General features: G+C 44.9%; 4 protein-coding genes across 7 annotated transcripts; 1 reads left to right on the top strand and 3 right to left on the bottom strand.

Annotated features, from left to right (window-relative positions):
* The first annotated feature begins 289 nt into the window (after positions 1-289).
* LOC117145032 (THO complex subunit 4) lies at positions 290-3,711 on the top strand. Of its 2 annotated transcripts, none has more exons than XM_033310536.1 (4): positions 290-925; positions 1,541-1,874; positions 2,168-2,475; positions 3,407-3,711. In XM_033310536.1, exons 1-4 carry the CDS (start codon positions 454-456, stop codon positions 3,472-3,474), a joined length of 1,182 nt encoding a protein of 393 aa, XP_033166427.1. In that variant the 5' UTR covers positions 290-453; the 3' UTR covers positions 3,475-3,711. The 2 variants fall into 2 exon arrangements, with proteins under 2 accessions (XP_033166427.1, XP_033166426.1); XM_033310535.1 differs by having other exon boundaries at positions 291-925; positions 2,168-2,481.
* A 375-nt stretch (positions 3,712-4,086) lies between these two features.
* Positions 4,087-6,221, bottom strand: LOC117145033. Its single transcript, XM_033310537.1, has 3 exons — positions 5,886-6,221; positions 5,200-5,375; positions 4,087-4,707 (listed from the first exon to the last, which is right to left on the bottom strand). Exons 1-3 carry the CDS (start codon positions 5,973-5,975, stop codon positions 4,107-4,109), a joined length of 867 nt encoding a protein of 288 aa, XP_033166428.1. The 5' UTR covers positions 5,976-6,221; the 3' UTR covers positions 4,087-4,106.
* A 2,128-nt stretch (positions 6,222-8,349) lies between these two features.
* On the bottom strand, positions 8,350-12,358 carry LOC117145189. 3 transcript variants are annotated; one of them, XM_033310747.1, is made up of 5 exons: positions 12,342-12,358; positions 10,018-10,372; positions 9,597-9,743; positions 9,308-9,447; positions 8,350-8,993 (listed from the first exon to the last, which is right to left on the bottom strand). In XM_033310747.1, the coding sequence occupies exons 2-5, from the start codon at positions 10,368-10,370 to the stop codon at positions 8,461-8,463; spliced, it is 1,173 nt and encodes a 390-aa protein (XP_033166638.1). In that variant the 5' UTR covers positions 10,371-10,372; positions 12,342-12,358; the 3' UTR covers positions 8,350-8,460. The 3 variants fall into 3 exon arrangements, with proteins under 3 accessions (XP_033166638.1, XP_033166639.1, XP_033166637.1); XM_033310748.1 differs by lacking the exon at positions 12,342-12,358 and adding an exon at positions 10,672-10,687; XM_033310746.1 differs by lacking the exon at positions 12,342-12,358 and adding an exon at positions 10,457-10,632.
* Positions 12,359-14,756: 2,398 nt separating this feature from the next.
* On the bottom strand, positions 14,757-23,341 carry LOC117144473. Its single transcript, XM_033309645.1, has 6 exons — positions 22,888-23,341; positions 16,877-17,617; positions 16,391-16,504; positions 16,169-16,330; positions 15,653-16,103; positions 14,757-15,185 (listed from the first exon to the last, which is right to left on the bottom strand). The coding sequence occupies exons 2-6, from the start codon at positions 17,538-17,540 to the stop codon at positions 14,975-14,977; spliced, it is 1,602 nt and encodes a 533-aa protein (XP_033165536.1). The 5' UTR covers positions 17,541-17,617; positions 22,888-23,341; the 3' UTR covers positions 14,757-14,974.
* Positions 23,342-24,395: the final 1,054 nt, after the last annotated feature.

The raw sequence follows: 24,395 nt of genomic DNA, 5'->3' as shown, positions 1-24,395 counted from the left end.
GCCATTGATGCCCAACAGCTCTGGTGTTGCGATACTGAAATACTGGAGCTTGCCCGCTGAGCGATGGCCGTCACTCAGCTGGTTGACTTGAAATCAAAACTGTAGCAGAAACGTGCGATGCGGCGGTGGTGGTGGTGTTTTGTTAGTGGATGTGGATGCCAAGGAGGCGGGGGTGGTGCAGTGTTGGTGTGGCGCAGGCAGTGGTGCTGCACGCAGCTTGGTTGGATGCTGCTGCTAATGTTGCTGCCACTGTGCCGTTGCCGCAGCTGCTCCAATAAAACTGAGTTGCATGCAACGGCTGGTAATTAGTCTCCACAAGGCGCTGCATCAGCTGCCATCGAATCGCGACCGATCGCATCCATGTGAAGGATACGCCGTGCTCTCGTCCTTTTTCCAGTGTCGTGTGTTGTGTTAAGTGTTCTACCGAAAAAGAAAACCTGAAAAAGCCCAAAAATGACCAGCCATCTAATTGCCACCTTCCTTCTGCTGGTTTTGGGTCTGAACATGAGCCTGGCGGCGATTCACAAGCGCAGTGGTGCGAATTCGCTGGGAGTGGATCCCGAGGCCAAGCCTGCGGCGAATCCTGCGGTCAGTGTGGAGAACACGGACCTGCTGGACAAGCTAAGCTGGAAGTGCGCAAACAACGCGAGTTGCCTGTACGGGGTGGCCAATGGTCTCATGGCCTCCTACCGTCGTGGTGAAACCCTCAAGCTGGGGCTTTTCGACCTGGTCAAGTTGCCCGAACTAGATGCTTCTCGGAAGCACAAGTGGGGCACTGGGCGTGGTCTCTCCAGCTTTATGGACTTTGTCACGGGAAACGCCATCAGGGTGCCCGTGGGCCCCATGGTCTTCAGTGTTCAGCGAGCCGAGGACGACAGCGATTATATCGAGGTGGCACTGCTGAAAAAGGCCTCCAGCAGCACAGGTAATCACCAGAGAAGGGGTTCCAATCAGCGAATGACATGTGCCTGTCGTCCAGGCGATGCCATTCGAGCCCGGCGGAGAGGCTTAGCCAGCTGCTCCTGCTTGGCATGCGACTGGCATTTTAGCGTTACCAGCCTATCAATGGCTCTAAAAAGTCCTTGGCAGATGCTTACACTGCGAAATTATAAATGTATAAATAATATATACAATTTAAATCTATATTTATGAAACCGTAAATATTGGTTCTGATCATATTACTTGGCACTATCATCTACACGGACTTGATGGTATTATAACACTTTGGTACTCAGAACCACTTTGGAAAATCTCATATACCCACTGTGTTGCGAGTGTACATTTTCTGGGAACTTGAAAAGCTACTTCCTCACCCAATGCATATCAATGGCTTTGCCCGGGCAGCCCAAACTGCCATTACTTACCCCTATTTAATCTGACATTCGATATACATGGCAGCAGCGCATCAATCATGCCGCATCTCTTGACAAGGAAGGGGCGGGCCAATCAAATCCTGTGTCGCACTATTACGTATACGTACGAGTGCCATTAAAGCCATAAAGCCTAAAACGTGTCTTGTTTTCCAAAATTCCCACTACAGGCCGCCTGCAGGGCAATGGAGGAGGACTACTGGGCGGTGGAGGTGGCCTGGGAGGAAACGGTGGCGGGGGAGGAGGCCTGCTGGGCGGCGGAGGTGGTGACAACGGCGGCGGAGGCGGACTTCTGGGCGGACGGAGGCGGCACCAGCACCAGGACAAGAAGCAGTTCCAGATGTTCATACCCATGTACCTGGCGGCCACAACATTCGGGTGGACGATGGTGGCGGCTAAGGCGGTGGGGCTGTTGACTCTCAAGGCTCTGATCCTGTCCAAAATTGCCTTCGTGGTAGCCGCAATAGTGTTGATCAAGAAGCTCATGGACAACGCCAGCGAAAAGTGAGTAGATGAAAGTTTAGCTTTAAGCTTTCGAAAGAAAGACACATTTGTGCTAAGCAAAACGTAATTCAGAGTAAAGGATAAGGATATCAAAAGAATTCAAAACAAGACAAGTAAATGTTGGGAGAAATTGGCAAGAGTGTGGGCGTTACATTTTTGGGCGCAAGAGTAGGCGTGGCCATTTTCTGAAACACGTATAACTTCTAAAAGCACCATTTAATTTATGGCAGTTATTACGCTGCCTTATGTAGAAATCGAAACGCAAATAAAATCGCCTTGATATTTGTTTAAAGGATGATGTACCAGTTCCCGGAGCAGACGCCGTACATGATGCCGTACGGCATGGACTACCCGCTGCATGGCGCGGAAATATCGCCGGAAATGTATCCGTCCTCGCTGCATCACCTGGCGATGGCCGGCGGCGGCCAGCTGCCAGGACATCCCGGACATCCGGGACTGGAGAGTCTGAGCGCCGAGAGCCACCTGCACTCCGCCCAGGTGTCCAGCGACGGCAGCAACAACACACAGGTGCTGGCCGCTTTGGGCGGTCTGGGAGGACTGGGACACAAGATCAAACGTGAGGACTCCTGGATGGCGAAGAGTAAGTGTAAGTTGATCCAGCCTCTTGATATTCCAGATAGAGGGGGACGGGTTGGGGCGCCCAGACATCCCATATCCTCCCCATTTTTTCGCCTCTCCATGGCCCAGGTAAATTCCCTGAATGCGGTGGCGGTGGCAGCGGCTGCAGCCGAGGGCGCCATTGAGGACGACAATGACGACGAAGAGTGAATAGTGTACTTATTACTTTCATTTGTTACCCGGCACGCACACACGAGGTGTGGGTTCTCGGGGGAATAACACACACGGAGCACAAATATTCGCTGTCAATGGATTTTTGTGCAGCTTGTAATTTGCGTTGCATACTTTCAGGTAGCTTCTTTTATTAGATTGCAAACGAATAGTCAAAGTAACTTCCTATTGATGTGGGCTTGCTTTGCGATTTATTTGTAAGGCAATTCATTTTGGGATTTAATCAGGATTTAAAATTGAGTTTGAGACGAACGCGAGGAAATGCTTTTTGAGAATGGTAGAAATATCTGTTCCACTCATCTATTTTCATTTATTTGAGCCCTAACTGTGCTGAAGTTCAGTTAGCATTACAAATAGTTGCATACTTTTTAGCTGTTGCGGATATTCGATGTCAGTTAGTTTAAAGGTGGGATGGGATACAAATTTCAAGCGTTATCCTTCAAAAATAAAAAGAGAATATTTTATAAGTGAAGAATGATACTGCTGAGAAATTCAATTAGAGCAGAGGTGTGGATTTTGCAATAAACTCCAAGCAGGAGGGGAATGCGTTCCACCCTTTAACACTGAACTTAGAAACACATTGACCCTCTCCACCTGGGAATTTATTACATCTGTGCACCTTGCTTCCCCAACACCACAAACCCACATACCCCGACCCGTGGCTAACAAATGGCTCCCGGCACCAATTACTTGCCTGATTAACGATGGAACTCGTGTTGCAGCCACTCCCGCCCGGCGACCCCTGATCTACAACTACGTGCAACCCCACATGCCGTACTACCGCTCCTGAGGCGAGGATTAGCCAATAAGCAGCTACCAAAGACCCGTGGGAGGAGGAGGTTGCTCTGCTGCCATAGGACCCAAATATCGGACACGTTGCATCGGAAAAGCAGCCTAGCGAGCTGGCGTATTGTTACTTATTTATTGAATCGTATTTAACTTAGTGAAACCTGGCGCACACATTTAGTCTAGTTCAATGTCTCTGTAATTAGCAGTCGAAGTGCTACAAAAAATACAAAAAAAAAAACGATTAAAGAATTGGACACAAAGTTGTTCAGAAATCATATTCGCTTGCGTGCGCCTTTTATTTATGCAATAAATATTAATAAATAAATAAATTACGTGTAAGTGTAAGTTTAAATAAATTACAAACGATAGAATGAGCATCATTGAGAAAACGGAAACGGAAAGTGAAAGTGTGCGGGAGAATTGCAATGAGATGCGAGAGAGAGAGAGAGAGCTAGAGCGAAACACAGTAATTCTAAGGGAAAGTGGAGAAAGTTTACAAGAGATCAAGTGGAAGATAGAGAAGAGAGTGAGAGGAGTTTCCCCAAGCCAGCGGAAAAGTGTTAGAGGAAAACCCAATTCAGTTCATTCCTGATCTAATGACATACATAACAAGTTAGTTAGTTAAAACTAGCTTTATTGCGCCACTTTCCCCGGCTGTTGGCCACTGTAAGCCATGTTTTGGGCCTGCTCCTGCTGGTGCTGCACTTCCTTGGCCAATATATCGGCGGGCACGTCCACCAGTCCCTCCACGAACCCGTCAAAGGCCCTCGACCAGCCGGAGCTGTAGCTGTCGTGGTGGGATGGGACCTCCACGATGGTTTTCTTGCTAGAGAGCAGCTTCTTCAGCGAGATGATCACCGCCAGCAGCAAGGCGATCTTCGACACAATCAAAGCCTTGCCGGCCAGCAGGAAGAGTCCTTTGAGCAGAAGGGCTCCCACCATGCCCGTCTTGGCCGCCATCATCATCAGCAGTGGCCCCATGTTCTTCATCTTGCCTCGCCCCTCCTGCAACGCCTCCAGGGGGCGCACGGATACGCCCAAATTCAGACTGCCCTCCGGATCACTGTTGATCACAAAGTCCGCGTTCTCCGAGAACTTGTATCGCAGGGAGCGCGACCGGATGAACTTCCACAACTTGTTGGCCATCAGAAGGGCGAAGGTCTCCTCATCGGACCCCATAGAACGCGAAAGCAGCTGGTTCACCTCCGGATCATCTGGTACCATTGAGATATTCCTGCAAGGGAACGTATTCCATTACGAAGAACATTTATTTTAATAATTTATTCAAATATGTTTTCTTAGAGTGAAATGTAGTGAAATGTGTATAAAAATATCTAAAGCAAAGATTCTAAGAAATAGTTAAAAGTGTTGTTTTTGTCAATCTTAAATGCCAGTAACACTCTTCCCTTAGTCATTAAAAGTTCTTGAAGCCTTTATAACATTTAAACACTGCCGTTTAAAAATGGTAAAAAACTACGATTCCTTAACATTGAAGTTGTTTATTTAAATATCGGCTGCAGAGAATTTTGTGTGTTTTGCTTTGTAATCTTCGATACTTTTGTACCTTTAATGTAATTTAGTGCTTTTAATGTAGGGTATTTACAATATCTAATCAGATACTTTTAGTTGTTATAATAATTGTATTGTTGTTCTTTTGCAATATTTTCCGATTTAGTTTTTATATTTTCGCAATTAGTTGTTTATTGTTTAAACAATTGTTACTCACCCGTTTTCTGTGACCTTGACTCGGTCGCCAAGGTCAATACGGGTGTTCAGGTACAGATGGTTCATTACAATAGACATCTTGACCATCTTACAGGCGCGGTCGTCTTCCTGCCTGCAATTTTGCTTCAGCTTGGCCAACAGAAAGTCCTCAATGTTCCTACGTTCGCTCTCCGATATCTTAAACGAATGATAGGTGGCATTTCTTGATGAATTATTAAATTTATTAAAGTCCTAAATATATGCATCCTTCCTTATGATGTCCACATGCTTTGCTCATAGCTCAGTATATCTTTAAAGTTCATAAATAGATTTTAAAATCGATCTATAAGAATAATGGCTATTTCGGCATAAAGATTTATTTTATAAATAAATACGTTGGCTACTAGACTTCATAAATCTCTTTATCAGAAATCCTTGAATTATCCTCAGGCTGACCTTAAATGCGGAAAGTCACTCAGGCACTGAAAAGGCAAACAATACTTTTCTACTTATATTTTGACCCTTGAACAATTCTATGGCGGCACTGGCGATGAACTTTTGGAAAAAGCAATAAATTCGGACAGGAAAAAAAAGAGGTCAGTGTCTTTATGGTGCTGTTATCCTTGTCACTGACAATTATTACCGGCTCCATCGCCAACTTTTGCTACTTCGGCAACCCTTTTCCAAACATCCAGGACATTTCCTTACCGTAACGGTGCCATCGCGCCGTTTGCTGCCGCGGGCGGAAACGAGGACGAAGCAGAACGCCAGGAGAGCGCAGACCTTGAATGTTTGCATTGTTGGTCTCGTTGATTTCGGCCTTTTGAAGCGTTCTTAGTTGTTTCGCTTAGTTTTTCTTGGGCTACACTTGGACTGACTGATACACACACTAGCACACTTGTTTCTGTTATATCCTGGCCTAATCCTTTGGCTCTGATCACACACAATCACACTCTCACAGTCGCCCGCGTCTTCGCTCTACTAGAAGTGCTACGCTCTTGCTGTTGACATCGTCGTCTTGATAGAAAACCTAATGCGAATTTCCCGCCAGAGTTTTTGATTTTATATGAAAAGCGGCCAAAAGCGCCGCAAACACAATACAGGTCTCTGCCGCAGTCGGCGCTGACTGCGACGCCGGCGCTTGTTTTTGCAGGCACGAGATGTGGATTTTGCACCTGGAACTGGTCCCCAAAAAGACCAGCTCCTTGGCCGAGTGCCACTGGTTTGGCCAGTTTCTGGGGACTCTCTTATGGCCTTGCCCCCGACTGGCCGCCCCATTCTGCCACTTTTGGGTATGACTTTGTTTATGTTTTTCCCCGGCGACAAGTTCTTCTCTGTCTTTGTTGTCTTTGCCAGCGTGGGTCGTCAACAAAAACACAGGCAGTCGAAAGTAAACAACAGACCTAATTCCCAACAACAAAGAGGCCAATTTTCCCACACAGCATCGGTCGCAGAGGAGTGTTGTGCGAAAAGGGAGGGGGTCGGAAAAGTGGCAGCGAATTAGCAGTGAAAAGCCGAGTGCCATTGACAACACGCATGCAAACCTGAAAACTTTTCAGTTGCTCCAATTAGTCAAAGGCTCTTCATTCCACGGAGCACTTTGAGCCAGTGGCGTCACTCAGGGGGATCTAGAGAGCCCAGATTATTAACTAAGAAATTATTTAACCAAATAAGTTCGTAACGAAATTTCGAACTTGCATTTGCATCCGGGGCCTTCTTTTAGCCGGAACAGATTAGGAGCAAGTGTAATTTATTGCATCTATTACGGATTCAGCCGTGTCCCGCGGGCGTGACGGCCCAACAGGTTGTGCGTCCGTTGGTCGTTTAGTGAGGAAATTCAATTAATTTCGCCGCAAAGACCAAAGTTATTGAACACACCGAAAATTGGCGGCCAGCCACAGAGCCTCTCGAATTTCCACGGAATTTCCACCGATCTGGAAGTAGGCTAGCCGGCTGGTCAGCTAAAGTGGCTAAAGTGGGACGCCTGGCCACGAAAGTGGTGTGTTCATGTGGTCGCAAAAACCGCTAGTTGATCTGTCCATAAACCGTTGCCTCCTCCGATCGCAGCTTCCAAATCAAACTTCACCAAAGCCAATTGCGTCCGCCCAGGCCACTTGCGGCAGTACGTGCACTGGAAAAAATTTTAAAAAACTTCTTCCATGGTTACGAAATCTTTTCCACCTCTCTGTATCGGAGTGCTAGATCGGTGTTCTTAAATTGTTAAGGTTTTTAGGCGTTTACATACTTACATATTATAATTAGAAACCACTATTTATAGAAGTCTTCATTTGGTGATGACTTACACATTTTTTTAAGTGTCCTTCGGTTGGAGTCATAACAATTTCTCAATCTGAAGCAAACCGCCTGGCAGCCCAGCAAAGCGGCTGCTGCGCTTTCTTTTGGAAAATGTGGTCCAGGCCAGTCGACTCCTCCGACGGTGTTGACATCTCCAGAAACAGCCTTCTCGGCTACTCAGTTGCAGCTACCAGTATCACCTCTTTGGCTTTGGCATTGACTTTGAGTTGGCCAAGCCAATGGGAGGAAGTTAGAGCCGTTGTGAAGTGGATCAAATGTTATGAAAACTATTCAAATATTTCAATAAATTTTGAACAATTTTGTTTATATACATAACCACAGCCTTATATAGCTAATATATATTTATGCAGTACCCTAGATGACAAAGTAACGAAATAAATAAATCATATACTCACGTTAGACTTTTAAAAAAGTTGATTAACTTTTAATCGAGATATAAAAAATCCCTACAATATAAAAAAATAATTTAAAACTACGGCAACATTAAGGGCTTGAAACAATTTGTATAATGCTTAAGAAGATCAAATAATACGAATCCAATAATACATCGAGCTCCAGATGATTTATTGCGATTTTCAAAAGCTCAATGGCTACCCTCGCTACTACATGCAAAGTCAAAAAACACGCCAGTCCACTTTTCCTCAGCTTCTCGGCTTGGCTTTTCATTGCCTTAATTAAAAGCTGCATTTTATATTTATCGGCTTCGGCGCGAGTAAAAGCAGAGCAAGTGCAGAATTTGGAGAATCGTTTTGTAGTGAAATTTTTGCCGTTAATTGGAAACAGCTATAGACCTCTGCAGAGCTCTGGCCAAGGAAACTATGGCATCCTTCCTTTCCCAGTGCGAAATTGCTGTTCATTTTTTAAACTTTATTTTATTTACAATTAGCGTAATAAATATTCTTATAGGAATGCAACAAGGCCGAAGGCCGAATAAATAACAACGCGGAGGTGGTTGGAGTCCTCGCAGTTAGCTCTTCTGGGGCTGTTGCTCGGCGACAATGTCCTTGCCGGAATTGCGTCCATAGTATCCGTTGTAGGCCGCCTCCTGAGGATCCCCGAAGCTTACGGAGTTGCCACCAACCTGCTGACCCTGGACCTGCTGGCCCTGGTAGCTCTTGCTGTAGTAGTCGGTGTAGGGCTTGGCAAAGCTCGGCTCCTGGCGGTAGTAAGGTCCTGGAGCGCCTCCATGGCCGCCCTCAAAGTGCTCGTGGTGGTGGTAGTAGGTGGCAGCTCCCACTCCCTGGGGGTTGTACTCGGGGAAGGTGTTCTTGCCGCCAAACAGGCCCGACAGTCCACCGCCGAATGCTCCTCCAACACCACCTGGCGGACGGCACAGCTTGAAGTAGGCGAACAGACCGGGCAGGACAATGGCGGCCAATCCAAGGATCTTCTTGAGGCCAGCGATTCCAAGGATGAAGGGCAGGAAGAGCAGCAGCTTCAGCTTGAAGATCTTCAGCACCAGCAGAAGGGGAATGATCATCTTCTTCAACTTCTTACGGGCTGCAATGGGTTATATTAAATTTAATATTGTATTGCTTTAAACCTTGAAGACAGCGAAATTCTCAATCGGTCTAGTATTATTTTTGTAAGTTCATTGATCCATGCAAATTCCAAATATCATTGCATTAAGAACAGTAAATTATGATTCATTGTTCAATGAAACATTAACAAATGTATGGCATTAAAAATATAAATTAGAAATGATTCCAAGATGAAAACCATTCCTGGCTCATTTGCATTTTTATCTATTTCGGACATTTATCTACATTCAAATTTTGCTTCAACTGAAAATAAATAATAATTTGTAGACTTACAGAAATGTCCAGCCCGCTGTCCATCATCAATAAGGTCCAGTTCGCCATCAATGTCGTTTCCGATGAAGCGTGCCTCATAACGACCGGCTTCGGTGAGTTCCTCGGGCCACTCGACCTCCAGAGCCGTGGACTTGATGAAGCTGCAAGGAAACGGAAACGTGTCCGAGAATGAGCATTTACATTTTCATAAAAATCTCATATTTTATGCAAAAGCCGGGCCAACTTTGCGGCCCAAATTAATTTGCATCCGGCACGAGCCGCAGTCATTTGGCTAATTGTGACAGCTTACCGTTCGGCCCTTCGGAGTCCATATTTCAGCAGCTGATTCCACTCGTCGTCATCGCCACGTGGCTCCTCGGAGTACTCGAATGGCTCCTGCAGCAAGGACCTCTGCTGGGTTTCTGGCAGTCGCACCACGCGGGCGAAGTCGGAGAGCCTGGAAATTAAAGGGATTCTTGATTAGCCTCCTCGTCGAGTGGTGGTGTGTAACGCAAGAAAAATATGCCTATAAAAGCACGCCTAAACAAACAATTTCCCTCAAGATGAAATTTGGGTCGAGGAACTATATTTTCTACGTTAAGAATCTTAAGGAAGCCATCCTTTACTGTTCAAGGGAAAATATGAAAGAAGCATCACTAGGAAACTCCTCTTCTCCAAAGACAGCAAGGGATATTTCTGTTTAAGGTTGTGTACACAATCTGAGCGCTTACTTGTACTGGTCCTTGAAGAAGATCTCGTCGAAGGTGTTGAGCGCCTGGGTCTTGAAGCACTCGGAGAGGTCGCCGCCGAGGCAGTTACTGTTGGTCCTTGCCAGGAAGGGATCGTTGTCGTTGCCCAGGCCGAAGATGCTGAGCAGGGAGGAGCGTCCCCGTTCCTCGCCCACTCCTGGCTGCTGTGCCTGTGGGAACTGTTGTGGCTGCTGGGGCTGCTGGATCTGCTGAACCGGTGGCTGCGGGGCGTAGACTTGCTGGATGTTGTTGGACGACTGCTGGTCCGGAAGCCGAAGACCTTCGCCGGCCACCAGAGTGGCGAGGGCCAGAAAGATGAGCGCTCTCATTGCCATGGCTGTAAGCAGGAGAAGATGAAATGGCTTAAACAAAGCTACTGGCACAAGTTTCGCTCGAGCCGCTGAGGTTTTCTCTCAATCACCCGATTATTCCAGCATCTTCGGCTCCGTCACGCGATGTCAAAAAAGAAGTGTATATAGGCAACTTTTTGGCAACTGCTTATTGGCTTAACGGATCGACTCTCCACTTAAAACTGACACACTTTTCAGATGGCTTAGCGGTCCCGATGGCTCACTGTGCAATTAGCCGCTCAAACGTAATAACTCTCGCTTTCAAGCCAACTTGGCCACGGCTTACCACTCTTTGCTCTTCGGTGTTTACTGCTAACTCGACTTTGGTTTGCTCAAATTTCTCGTGGAGCTTTCTGCACCCAAAAATACAGATAAAGCCACAGATGAGTTGGACCCAAAGTGAAATGCAGACGGACCGGTTTGCCGGCTTAACCCTTTGTCGGCAATGAGGCGGCAAATGCTCGTAATTGAATTCCGTGCTAGAGCGCATAAACAGCGGGCCTAATGTGCTTTAAAAAGGTCAGCTCTGTCTGGTCAAGCAGAAGTGCAGTAAGGCGTTCCTAATGCGCATTATCGACAGTGGTTCGTATACTAACGGTAGGGGATAAAATATCTTCAAGATAAATACTAATACTCGGTCATAAGGATCATAAAGGATTCGCAGTAAAATGATCTTCCATCCTTTGCCATTTTTTTGTATTTCGTAACTTTAAATTGGCCATAAAGAAACGTTAAAAGAGTTTCAAGTCCTAAAAGGAAATTTCCATTCGACATGTGGATCAACCACTGTATTAAGATGGACGCCAGCTGAAATCGCACGCGAAAAGTTCGTTATGCTCGAGGGGCTTTTTTGGCCAGTTGCTTTTACTTTCGTTAGGCTCCCATTTGGGCCAAATACAGACTGGGACTGGGACTCATCAGCACGACGCTTGTGTGGCAATCCGCTTGTGGTTTGGGCCAAACTAACAAAGAATTTTGTTCGCCCACCAACTTTAAAGAAGTTCAATGTCCACGAGAAGAAAAGTTTGTTGGGCGCCAAAGAGTATGCAGCGAAAAACGCTTTATGGCGCGAAAGTGGAAAGTTTATGGCAACTGAAAGTCGAGCATCCAAAAGCATACAATAGATTACGGATGTTTATGAGGGATCGTAATTGGATGGGAATGGGTGCGGAAGATTTATGGATTAGTGAATCATTATTGATTCACGGCGAATATTTTGCACAGTCAGTGGTCTTCGCATACGATGTCGAAAGCGGTAACAAATTTTGGTCACTGTGTCTGTTGTGTTTGTTTTGCTATTTGTTTTGCTTTTCCATTTGCATTCGCCATCGAAGGTCAATGAAATGTGGACTGGTGATGGTCGGTATTACGAAATTACAGTGGCGATAAATGGAAATGATGGCTTTATCGGGTCGAAAGATTAAACAATTTATGTACACCCTTGAATAGCTCTTGTGTGGGTACACAGTTGTCGAAAACGAAATTTATGAATATTTTAAGCAACTATCCCCATTTTAATTTGACCTATACTACTACTACTATACTAACAATAAGATTAACACAAGTCTGCATTCGTTGAAAATAGCACTTCCTAGATTTAAATAACCATAAAACAAAGTCGGTTTTGATACATTTACCGTATAAATGTAGTTAAACAGTAAATTTTCAAATTGTCATGCTGGAACTTATATTAATTTTCCTTGGAATAATCACAGGTATAAGGACTTATCTGTTCAGAGAACTGAATTTTCCGAAAATTCTACATTTTGCAACCGCTTTATTAAAGTACGGTTAAAAGCTATTGGCCACAATCGAATGGTCGTTTAAATTGGCAATGCAATGCTGGCGTTTCCCACATCTATTTTATTTGGTTATTACACAATTTCTCGCGGTTCATTTCACTTCACTTCACACAATTTTACATTCTTTTTTCGCTCGGTTTTTTCCGCTGTTTACCTTTTGTTGTTTCCTATAATCGCCTGGGGTGATTTTGGTTGGGTGTATCCTTGACGCGTTTTCCAAGCGACTCTGTCTTTCTGCTGGCCGAAAGCGACTGTGCCGTGGCTGCTGGCCGGCAAAGATTTTATATGAAATGCGAGAAGTGGCGAGAGGAGGAGTCGGTGGCGGAGTCAACACATGGAGACAATAGCCCAGCCGCTGTCGTCGCTTTTGGCCCGCAACGATGATGGCTAAGAGGCAGATCTCAACGCGGTCGCACTTGCGGTAGGTTGTGGATACGATCAGCCGATCGGGTTTATTTTTGCCTCCGTGGGTGAGAGACAACGACCTGTGCTTCTTCGCGTCCGGCTGGGCGAGTCGAGCGTTCGTGTGCCTTGAGAAAATCCCAAAATTATTGTGGCGCACGTCGAGGCCTTGGCTTTAATTCGAGTTTGATTTAAAGAGCCAACAAACTGTTCAAGTGACTCATTCCGGGAAAACGTACGTCACAGTCGTCGGGATTATGCAACTCTTGGCCTCTTGCCTCACATACGATTATTACTTTTACTGCAAACGGGTTTTGGGAACGCCCACGTTTAAAGTCAGGGCAAAATGCGAACCAGAGGAACCTGCATCCAGTCGGTTTTTGCATTCTCTGCAATTTCCTGCGGCGGCAACTGTGGGGCAACCGTGGGGCAACTGGGCAATTCCCCATCTGGCTGCCACAAAAATCAAAACAACAGGCGGCACTGCTGCGGGTTTTCCCGCTGCCACACTCGCACGATTTCCCGATTTTCCTCGGTCAGCGGAGGCACGATCTGCCAACGAGGCCGCAAACAGAAGCCCCCCGCGGAAATTGTTTCCGTCAGTTCGAGGGCGTTTGTGTGCGGGGGCGTGGCCGGGGAGCAAGGCTGCGGTCGGGGACGCTTTTGTTTTGCCGGACATGTTGCCCAAGCCGCGTAATTGAATCATCTACTTGGGCAGTCCTTTCGAGGATTTGACCAGTGGGAAAATTCATCAAATGCAAATAGAATGAACATTCCGCTCACATATGTAAACGTAAATAACTAGCAAGGGAGGAAATCCGGTAACAGAAAAGCTAAACCCACTATGTCCAGTATACTCCTCTTCCGCTGCACAGATTTGGGCCCTAAATAAATAAACCTAGCACAAATTTCCGCAAATAGATTTACGAAACAATACTACCAATCGAAGCGAAACTCTGTAGTCAATAGTCTCTCCATTTAAATATGTGTTACTTTATTGTCCACTTTTAATTAAACGAAACATCCACGAATTCGTTGCATCTGTTGCTGATCGTAAATGTACAATTCCAGCACTGTTAGTTTAGTTAGTTATAAACAACTTATTAACAAACTGCATGTTTCAAGTAAAATACTAGAGCATACATTTTTCCAAAGTCATTCAACAGATTATCTGATTTCTTGGAGGTTGACACCATAGTCTCTTGCCAGTGGAGAAAGCAACTTCAGAAAAGTCATAAAAGATTCCTTGGATTCAAGGTTCTAACACTGACAAGACTTGTGTAAAAAGATATTATTTTATTAAATAGAAACACATCATAACGAAGTGAGATACAAGTTAAAGAATGTCTGATAATACGTTTTGTGTCAAATATTAGTAACATTTACAAAAAATATATTACAAATTGAGTAACTAGTTTCGATAGCTTATTTCTTTTAATGTTATCTTTATTAAGGCATACGGGGAAATCCATCTACCCCTTTGGGTCCTTGGCAGCTATTAATTCAGCCCATTTAGTTAGCTTTGTCATTGTGACTAGGACCACTGCATTAAAGCTGAAAGCACAGGACCACTTAAAATGCTATCTTATGCTCTATGAAGGACAGTATTTTACATGATAAATTAAAGCACGTACTTACATTTTAATGCATATATTCAACAGACACTTAGCCACATGTTTGCTTGTAATTAAGTTTCTTGCTGCTTCAAGTCCTTTAGAGATTTGTGTATAATTCAAATATTTGCAATAAAATGGGAAAGGTGTTCCGGAGCTGGTGACGTCAGACAAGCTGTTTCTCCATGCAATCAATTTAAAGCAGAAATACGCTTATGAAACCATGTCCTTGTTTCTTCTCCCCAATCAAGCGCAAAGAGTTTACAATAACTTCGGTTTATTTCTGGTGGTACAACATGATTTTATTGAATATTTTAAGGACATTGAACAATGCTCGCTGACTAATCGCATAACAACAACAGAATAAATAAATTGTTAAAAATAGTCGGGTTAGGTTTAAACATAGTCGTAGGCTAGAAATAAATACTTAAAATTCAGCTAAATGGCTAAAAATAACAGCGTCCTCCAGAAATTGGTGCTGGCGCTAATTAAACTACGAAACAAACTTTTCTATTTACAGCGTATTAATGAAGCCCCCGCCCCTGCCTCTGCCCCTGTGCACCCACCCCCACCCGCCGCCGACAGCTGCCGTCTGACGAACCTCTATATATGGCTAGGCTATCCTATCTAAAGTACGATTTGCATAATTACACCGCCCATCCCCAGAAGGCAGGCATCCGTCAGACGGACTTTTGACGTGACTCCCACGAACTTTGCTGTCATCTCGACCCCATTCCGTCCGAGAGATGGCTCCGTGACTTTTCGACCCCGTCTACGCCAGCTTGCGGGCCTGGACCAGTTTGTTGATGTCGTTGTAGGTGGACAGCATTGCCGGGTTCTCGAGGTCCTTCAGCTCCTTGCACTTGGCGAAGGACTCGTCGCAGTCGACGCCGTCCTGGCCGTCCTTCGCCGCTCGCATGTACTTGAAGAATCGCAGGATGTCCGGGTTGTCGGAAGTAGGCTTCCGCAGTTCGTTCAGTTCCCTAAAAGTGGGCGAGGCGGTCGTTGAATTAAATTTAAAGTAAATAAATGTTAAAGCTATTAATATGAATAAGTGATTTCTGCGACTGCCAACTCATTCTTTGAGCTGCTTTGAGGAGCGTCAGCAGACTTTGAATGTTTCAATGTTATTAATTTTGTAAATATTAAAGTTAAAAATGTAGATATCTACAGGTATCATAATTGATAGTGCCAAGTCAATGTTATATATATATGGTAATAATATTAAAATAAAAAATCATAAATAAGGCACTCAAGCATACTCGAACTGACAATTTAAGCTTTAATTTAAATTTCGATTGATGATCATTTTTACCCCTATTAATTTGGCCTCGTCTGAAGGCACTTTACTGAAATGCAATAAGGAATGGTATGCCTTTAATCAATACCCTACTGTAATTGCTCAACTGCGATTAATTACGGCATACTTTCGGGCGGAAGCCGAACTCACCTGCTGAGTTGGGCGGAGACCAGGTTGCTGTACGGAGCATACTTCGCGGGGTTGGCGTACATCAGGCAGATGAGTTTCTCGCGGCAAGCCTCGTTCTCCGGATTCAATTTGAGCTGGGCAAACACCGAGTCCAGACGGGACAAGAGTGGACTGTAGAAGGGGTCGTAGTTGGACAGCAAAAGCGACGAGCTGGGCACCTTCTGGAAGCTCTGGAAAGTGTTCATTACGGCCGGCGTTGGTTTCTTCGTCATCCCGGGAGCTCCGCCACCAGCTCCGGCGCTGAAGGATCCCGACATGCTCTGGGAGTTCTTGAAGGAGGCAGCGCCAATGCTCTGCAGAGCACTCAGATAGGTGTCCTGCATCATCTGCTGACCTCCGTAGCGCGACAAAGTGGCCTGGTTCACCGAGTTCCCATTCACCTGGGCATATTGCGCCTGCTGCTGGGATGCCTCTGCAAGGTAAGCAAAATCGGAATAACTATCATCAAGACAGCATCTTCTATTTTAGATGGCCCACCTGCATTGTACTCGTAGCCGGCTGGCGTTTTGCCCTCGTCCGCCAGGGAAAACTTGCTGTCGTCATCGAAATTCATGCTGTTGTCTCGGAAGTCCAGTTCCTGTGGCGGCTCCATGGGGCGGATGAACAACGGCACCGACCCAGCCGAGCCGGATGTGATGCCTAGCCCGAAGGAATACAAATGTTTAAATTTATTCAAGTGCCTTAAGCCGACGTACTTACCCTTGCCAATCAGTCGGCTTACACTGCTGATGATGGTTGGCAGGAACATGGCGAAGAGCACGCTCTTCAGCACTTGCAAACCCATGTAGATGGGCCACATCACCTTCTTCAAACCTGGAGTAGAAAAATGGTATATAGTTATTTTATACAAGATGCAAGTACAAAGCGAGAATCAATGACGTAAAGAACTTTAGTATTGGGTTGATTTCAACTGATTGAGATAATTTTGTGAGTAACGATGTTTAAAGTATTCGATTTCCCTTTCGGTTTTTGGTTCTTTTTAAAGTTATGGTATAAACATTTGTTGATCTGTACTTCATTTTTACTTCATCTATTTTCTGCTTCCAAAATATGGTTTTTCATAGAAAACATATTAAATATGTCAGGAAAATGTTGTTATTCTAAAATTATGCTTTATGGTAATTAAGTAGGAGAACAATTAATGGGAATTTAAGAATGAAATAGTAAGGACTTTCTTTTACTTACCGCTAAAGAAAAGCAGTCGGGCGCTCTCAAAAGCCCTTGGAACATTCAGCTCCACGTTGGTGTCCTCCAAAATGCTTCGGGTGGTGCGCTTGCCAGAATGGGATTGTGGGTTCGAGTGGTTCTGCTGAAGAGCCAGGACCAAGCCAGGAGTGGGCTCATATTTGCCGTTGCTGAAGAACTGCTCCACGTAGTCTACGAGCAGATCCTCCAGACCCTTTAGTTCGGCGTCGATAGATGCAACGGTTTGGTTCTTAAAGGCGGCTCCCGAACTCTCGGACTCCTCCTTTCTGGGCGAATCCGAGGGGTGTTTAAAGTTCCGGCGACGCATGGCCACCGCCAAGCGCAGATCACTCTCACTCTCCGCCGGCTGGAACACTCTGTACTGGCCCGACTTGGTGAAGACATTCCGCGAAATGAACTCCGGACTGATGTCGATGGGTAGGATGGGCCGGAATGTGTCATCGTTGCGCGGCTGTCCCGCCATCGTAGTGAGGGGCTGACTATAGAGGGCTCCAGCATCCAATTCCGATTCCGGAACAGCTGCCGGTATCATCGCCACTTTGCAGAGCAAGATAATTCCATATAGCAGCGGACTGCATCGCCGCTTTCTGTGGCTGTTTGCTTTTAATTTCGCCCCGTCGATGTCCTGGCTACCCATTTTCATTATCCTTCGCCTTGCAGCTGCACTCGCATGCCAAGGTTCTCGCTTCGCTTCGACTCGACTCGATTCGGTTCAGTTTTCTGTAATGAATAATTGCTTTTTCAGTGGGGAATTCTCTTCTCGACGCGATGGAGTTGTGGCCAATTTCCGCGGACTCAGCGCGGTTGGCACACGAATAAATAACTTTGGGGAACGTGACAGGCAACTGGAAAAAATTCGCAACCTGATAAGCGCATTACGTGCGTCCTTGAAAGGATAAAAGTACACGGAGACTCAGGTACTGTTGGATGGCACTCTTTCTTTTATTGTCTCCAATAAATAATTAATTTAAACCCCATTGGTAAAGTTTAAAAGCTGCGCACTTAATCTGTACCGGCATATTTACGAATATATAAAGGAATTTAATCTAAAAATAGTTAAATTGTTCATAAATTTTTGTGTAAAATCACTCATTGTTTATTTAAAATCCTTGCTAACCAATTGCTTACTTATAGTTCAGTATGTATGTAAAATGAACAAACTGTGTGTGCGCAATATATGAATATGAACTATTTAATTACATAAATTGGCTGCCCACCAATTTATTGTTTCAGTTTATGTTTGCCAATTTAACGGGTTGATACAATTTATTCACTGATTGCCCTTTCTTAAACTATTTTCACAATTTTCTCAGTTCGTGCGTGAATTTTAGCTAATTTCGTTAAGCACTTAAGCCTTTTCTTTGTTTGAAGCGAGCGATCAGGCAACTCGATTTTGTGGATAAATATCATATACCTTCCATTTCTTTTGAGGAGGCCGGCATTGATTATTCACAATAGGATTACTCTAGTGGTTTTTAAATTGTGTGGAAAACTTAATTACATCTTGATTATTCCATCTGTGCACTGTTAATTACATAGGCGTAAAGAAATAAAAACAGTTTATTTAACTAATTTCTCGAACAAAATAAATTGATGCTGCTGAATATTTTAGATATTCCGACTTGTTTTTTGGAGTGCACTTTAAACAATTGTGTTTGTTTCGGCTACGTCGCTAATCAGGCCGCGTAATGCGAATGATTTCCCGTTTCCCACTTTCTGGGCATCCCAATTGGAGGGGCTCGTGCCCATCCCCACCTACACCACCCGCTGCTCCCCTTAAAAGCGTCACTCTTGGGCACACAAAGCACGTCGCCAACTTTTTATTTGCCTTTGGCATTCGTCGCACTCGCTATGCGACACGCCATTCATTCGGCATTCGCTGTTCGCCATATTCCATCCACACTTTGGGGCTCCGGAGGCGGGAGCCCCGCGCTGGGGAAAAGTGAAAATGTACAATGTTTTGTTTGTGTTTACCCAGCACGGACGCCTCGGATGCGTTGGCGCTACCTCCAGACTTTAGACTTTGGGCTTCAGGCTTCGGGCCTTCGACTCTGGTCCAGATCACGTTATTTTCGTGTTGCATTTTCACTTTCGATTTTCACGGCGAGCGGCAGTGGCATGAAAACTATTACAGAACTGAGTTTGTGGCTCTAAAGCCGCAAATTGCACCCACAAGTGCGCTGCACAAAGCGAATCAGCGAACTTCTTGTTTTCCAGTTTATTTGTTGGCTTCGCCATCAAAGCCAAGAGTCTGTCTTCTGCAGTCGACTGTAAACTAAATTGAAAAACACATGTTGGCAGGTGGTAAGAATGCTACCCGGTTAATTACTCAAATGCTATCGCAGTGGAAATCCGAGGAGCAGGGGTTCGTCACTTTCGATCCTGGATGGAACGCCTGTTTACCCTTGCTATCGAGTTGCACTAAAGACTTCGGGAACAGATGTTTGAAGTCAACCCAATGCCGGAGAGGAAATTTGAAACTGAAATTTACGCACTTTGCTAGCTGGATTTTCCTAAATTAAATTTGCTTTGCTTTGATTAGGTTGCTGAGAAATATTCAATTATTACTAGCAATTCTCAATTGACTAATGAGAGGCACTTAATTGAATTCAACTAAAGCTAAAAGTACACCTAATAAACTTATTCACACAAAATAAATCATAACATGCATGGCAAAATTAAAAGAACTGCATGACCCAGATATTTTAAATATGTATATTTTCTTTATTTTATTGTGAGCTTGCACCTTTGAGTGGCAGAGCTGAATCCAATTCAATGGAAACTGCTTAAAGGCCGCACTGACTGATTGAAAATTGTTTCTCCTCGGTGGTCGGAAAATGAGAAATTTCCCATGAAATGCAATGGGGCACTTGGTAAGCTTTGTTTGGGCCTCAATATGCATCAAGGGATTTGAGGAGACAGTGGGCTAGTGGTATCTGCGCCGCTAATGGAAACATTATGATCATTGGCAGCCCATTAGGGCCATCATTTATAGGTTTGCTCTTTCGTCGGGAGAATTCCCCTGTGCGGCCGTCTAAACATCTCATTAAAAAGTATCGCCAGCCGACTTAAGCCCCCTGCTCCCCTCCCCGGCGGTGGGTAATACAGTTTTGCTGCTTTAATTATTCAGATAGTGCACGCTTTCGGGCCATGGGTCATGGCAATGGCATCATGCAAATTAGTTTCCAACATTACAATTAGAACTAATTCTGAACCCTTTGAGCCCCGCCCCTTCTCCAGCTCGACGCCTCCCTTTGGCAAGACTTGGTTATGGTTTGTGGTCGGTCTACCTTCATGCTCTGATATTCCGCTCTGATATAGTTAAGGCAAACTTTTCGCAAAGGCAGCGTTTAATCAGATTTCTGCCTCCCTGCTTTTACCATATTACACTGTTCTCCGTGCAGCCGCGCTCATCCGAGGCGAAGTTTCCCAATTAAGTCACAAAGTTTCCCGGGTTCTGATCTAATGGAAACCGATGTCTCGGCCGCACATGCTCCATATTTTCAGTGGCTCCATCTCCGCGAAGGGTGTGGGTCATGGGGCTAATAAGCTGGCAATCATTGTTTGCGACACGCCCGTCCAACGACTCTAAAAAACGCACAAAGTATCAAACTTAGACGTCCGCAACCAGTTTGGTTGACAAACAGCGGCCACTAACGGTCGAAAACGCTCGTAAACGTGCTGCATCGTAACTGTTAGAGTGTGACATAACTGTTAAGTCCAACAATGGCCGAGAACAAGTTGGTCGAGACCCCAGGTTGGTCGCGACCCGAGGAGAGTCGCTTGCCCATATGTTCTGGTCGGTTGGCAGGTGCATTCAGCCACAAACACACGCTGTCTCTGCTGGACAAATTGGGATTCATGGTCGAGAAGGTCGACTTTGTGGCAGTTAATAATTTCCAATGAATTCATATCATTCCTTGTTGAATATCTCTCTTTTAACGGAAAATATTTCGGGGAAGGCCAAATTAATATTCGGTCGTTTTGGTCAGAGGTGTATAAAGTTAATGCGGGAATTGAACACAGACGCAAGTTTAAGTTAATGGAAGTGGCGATGAAAACTACGAGCCTTAAGCAGTGGAAAATACGAGCATTCTAATAAATTCGAGAGTATCCCAGTGCCTTATTACATCTTTATTATGTTAAAATGTTATCAAATTGTGGGAAGCATCTGCTGCTTAAAGTAACCTCTATCCTGATTAAGCTGATGCGATAAAAACCTGATTACCAAGTTGATCAGATGTGTATTTACTGTGCGAAACCTTCGTCACGCTTTAATCTTTGGCAGCTCGGAGCCGAGCTAAAGTCACATACGATAAATTTTGCCTGACAAATCCTGAATGGCTTCAACGAGCAGTTTTCTCGACTTAACGGGTCTGGCTCGAAAGCGGAATAATGGCCGCTACGTGAGGAACTGGCTCAGACCTTCTCCGAATGGCTTTAATCCATTCCGGGGTAGGACTTTCGGTTTCAGCCGGTTCCCCGACAGCCCAGCACCGGGTAACGCAATCTCTGCGGATTGGAATTCGGGTTTCGCCAATTAGCCGCCAATTTGGACGCGATGTTAGCAGGCCATTAGGCGCTGATTGTTTTACGGGGCGTTTCCACTCACTCGCACTCGCACTCGCATTGAGTGATTTGAATGCCAGCCCAGCACCTGGGAGGTCTTTCTGCTATTTACCCGCTACTCAGCTGGGCTTTAGAAAGTCGACTGCTATTTATGTCATTAAGTCGGTGCTGTAAGTCCAAATTAAATTCACTGGCAGGGTACGACGAGTGATGCAATCGTTGCCATCTGTGAATTTACCCAAATGACATTTAATCCACCGCCAATTCATGCCGGATTCAAGTGCCCGTGAAACCACTCTGACATGCCCATCCACCATCTTGCGAGGATGTCGGGCGAGAGCACTTCCATATGGAAAATAAGTGTGAATGCGGTCTGCATCTGCAGCTGTCGGATGATATGAGTGCTCTCGACAAGAAAGTTGCTTCTCCGGCAGGCGGGATTAAAGAGCTGGCAAAATGAAAGTGCGAGTCGGGCGAATAGCTCGTAGTTGGGAAAACACTCATGACTCACGAGGATGTGTCCATGCCTCTGCTTCTGCCTCTTTATCTGAATCCCAACCTACTCGCATTTCACTAAGCTGCACCACTGAACCACTGCACCACTAACCACAATTCCATGGTTCACTGGAAAATAATACGTACGCTGCAGACCAATTAAAAGCAGTGATAGGTGCATATAAAAAAAAGTTCGGGGGCTTTGATTATGATAGGGAAAAGGTCTTCAAACATATTGTGAAATTATTAATATTGTTCATGCATTGCATATTCTTAGAGAGACAACTAAAGTCCGTCCGCCTTATTTTGTCATTTGTTTTCCTAACTTAATACCATTTTTATCGAGGTCTATAATTTGTCGCTGTGTTGCCCACTCCTCCGCTCGTATCATTTTCATAATTTGCAGTTGATCGACTGAGACGAGAGCTTTCTTCGACGCATTTTTACGCGCTGTGAGCCGAAAAAAGAAAGTATCGTTAAACATTTGGCGACGCTTCGATTGCCGGCCGAGCTGAGCAGATGATTCCCTTTTGGCCAGTTGGGGTAGGCCAGCTGGTCGGCTTACGTAACGTCGCTCGACAATTAATTACGAAGATTGCGGGGCTTTTCTATTAAGTTAGCGGCCAGTAGTTGCCGCACACAGTGTGAGACTCCAAGATGCGATTACAAAAGGAGATACAAAGATACAGATGCAGAGGGGCAGCGAAATAAATGGCTTTAAAGAGCCACAGCAGTGTCTACACTGTTCCATGTTAACAATCGGTTTCTTGTCTATAGTACCTTGTCGGTGGCAACAACCTTCTCCCTAGCAGGCAATAACTCATCAATTGTGGGAATCTAGATTCGTGAATGAAGATTGCACGGAGGATCTGGCTGGTGATTAATGAGGCCTCTCACTGGCGGTCATCAATTACAACTCAATTTACCTTCTCGCACTCGGGAGCTTGTGATTCCTGCAGGAGTTTCTGGTTCACTCGGCTGGCTGGCAATTAAATTTTTGCATTCGGCGACGGAGAACTTTCTTCACCAGACTTTCGTTTCTGTATGTTTCAAAATCGGAATTGCATTCACTGCCGCTCCGCGTCGGCTCTCCGATTTGGCCTGGTGAAAATGCTGACCGAAACCCGTTCACTCACTGGCTCACTTCCTTTGTCAATGCAATTGCCACAGCTCGTTTCACTTTAGCAACACTTAGATTCACTGCATCCGAGCTTTAGCCTCTGCAAACAATATCACCACTTTGAACTAGAGCAGCACACGCCACTGATAGGCTGTATTCTTGCAGTTATTATAATCAGAGGATCGCAATCGGGATCGCAAACTGTTATTCCCGCTTTACTCGCGCGTCTGCGTCTGTCTTTCAGCTCGCGAAGATTTGGACTGCCGGGCGAAAGCCAAACGGCGGGTGCCATCAACCAGTTTTACCTTACGAAGCTCTATGTGAGCGAACCCACTTCTTACGTAGCGAAGAGCGGCTTAAGAGAGTCTCTTGGCCAAGAGTTTGAGCCGGGCCAAGTGCTGAACTCAACAGCTGGCGCGGCCGATCACTGCACGGAAAAAAATGGTGAAGAGCTAGCTGGCTCGCGTTATCTTTATTTCTTATAACATTTACTTTAAGTTCAAATAAGTAAGAGTAAGAGTATAAGAATATAGATGTGTAAGTCTAAGAATATGCTGATAATGACATATATATAAAATATGCTCTTTAACAAATTGTAAATGTTTCAAAAGAAATCTCAGTGTCTCATCAGTGACCATCCATTTTCTCTCCTACACGGAAAATTAGTCGCTAATGAAAACGGCTCCTCTGCGGACAAAAAATAATTAAAACTGCAAACTACGTCGCCGCGAAACTGCATGTCAATTTTGCATGTGAATATAAATAAATAATACAAAGCTATAAAAATAAGCAAAGTCATGGCGCAAAAAAATAGTCACCATATGCTAACGGAAAGCGGTCACTTAGTTAGTCAGTCGCCGGCTCAGTCGAACTTTCGATTTTGTTGGCCCTGCGAGGGAAGCTGCGGACCTCTGTTGAAAAACTTGGCCAAGAGTTGCCGCAAACTTTATTTAATTTGCTACAATTTGTTTCTTGTGTTTTTCCCCGCCAGAAGCGGTTAAACTTTTTAAATACTGAGGTCCTCACGCAATTTGCCCTCGATTAAAATAATTAATATTGCAAATCTCTGAGAAATTTAATAACTTTAAATGAAGATAAGCACTAGTATCCATTTTATGAACATAAATTTTGAGTATGACTAATGCTTGACAAAGATAAAAATAATACACACGCTTGTATAGAAACGAAATATTTAAAAATCTGCAAAACTGTATAAAAGATAAATATATTTAGACTGTAAACAAAGTGAATGATGAATAAGAGTTTATTATTGCAGGAGTCCTTTGCAACAGTTTCGTTGGCAAACTTGAAAGT

The sequence above is a fragment of the Drosophila mauritiana genome, chromosome 3R (assembly GCF_004382145.1).
Source record: "Drosophila mauritiana strain mau12 chromosome 3R, ASM438214v1, whole genome shotgun sequence".
Lineage (NCBI taxonomy): Eukaryota > Metazoa > Arthropoda > Insecta > Diptera > Drosophilidae > Drosophila > Drosophila mauritiana.
Note: the sequence above shows the minus strand (reverse complement) of the source record. Positions and strands in the feature narration are given on the sequence as shown.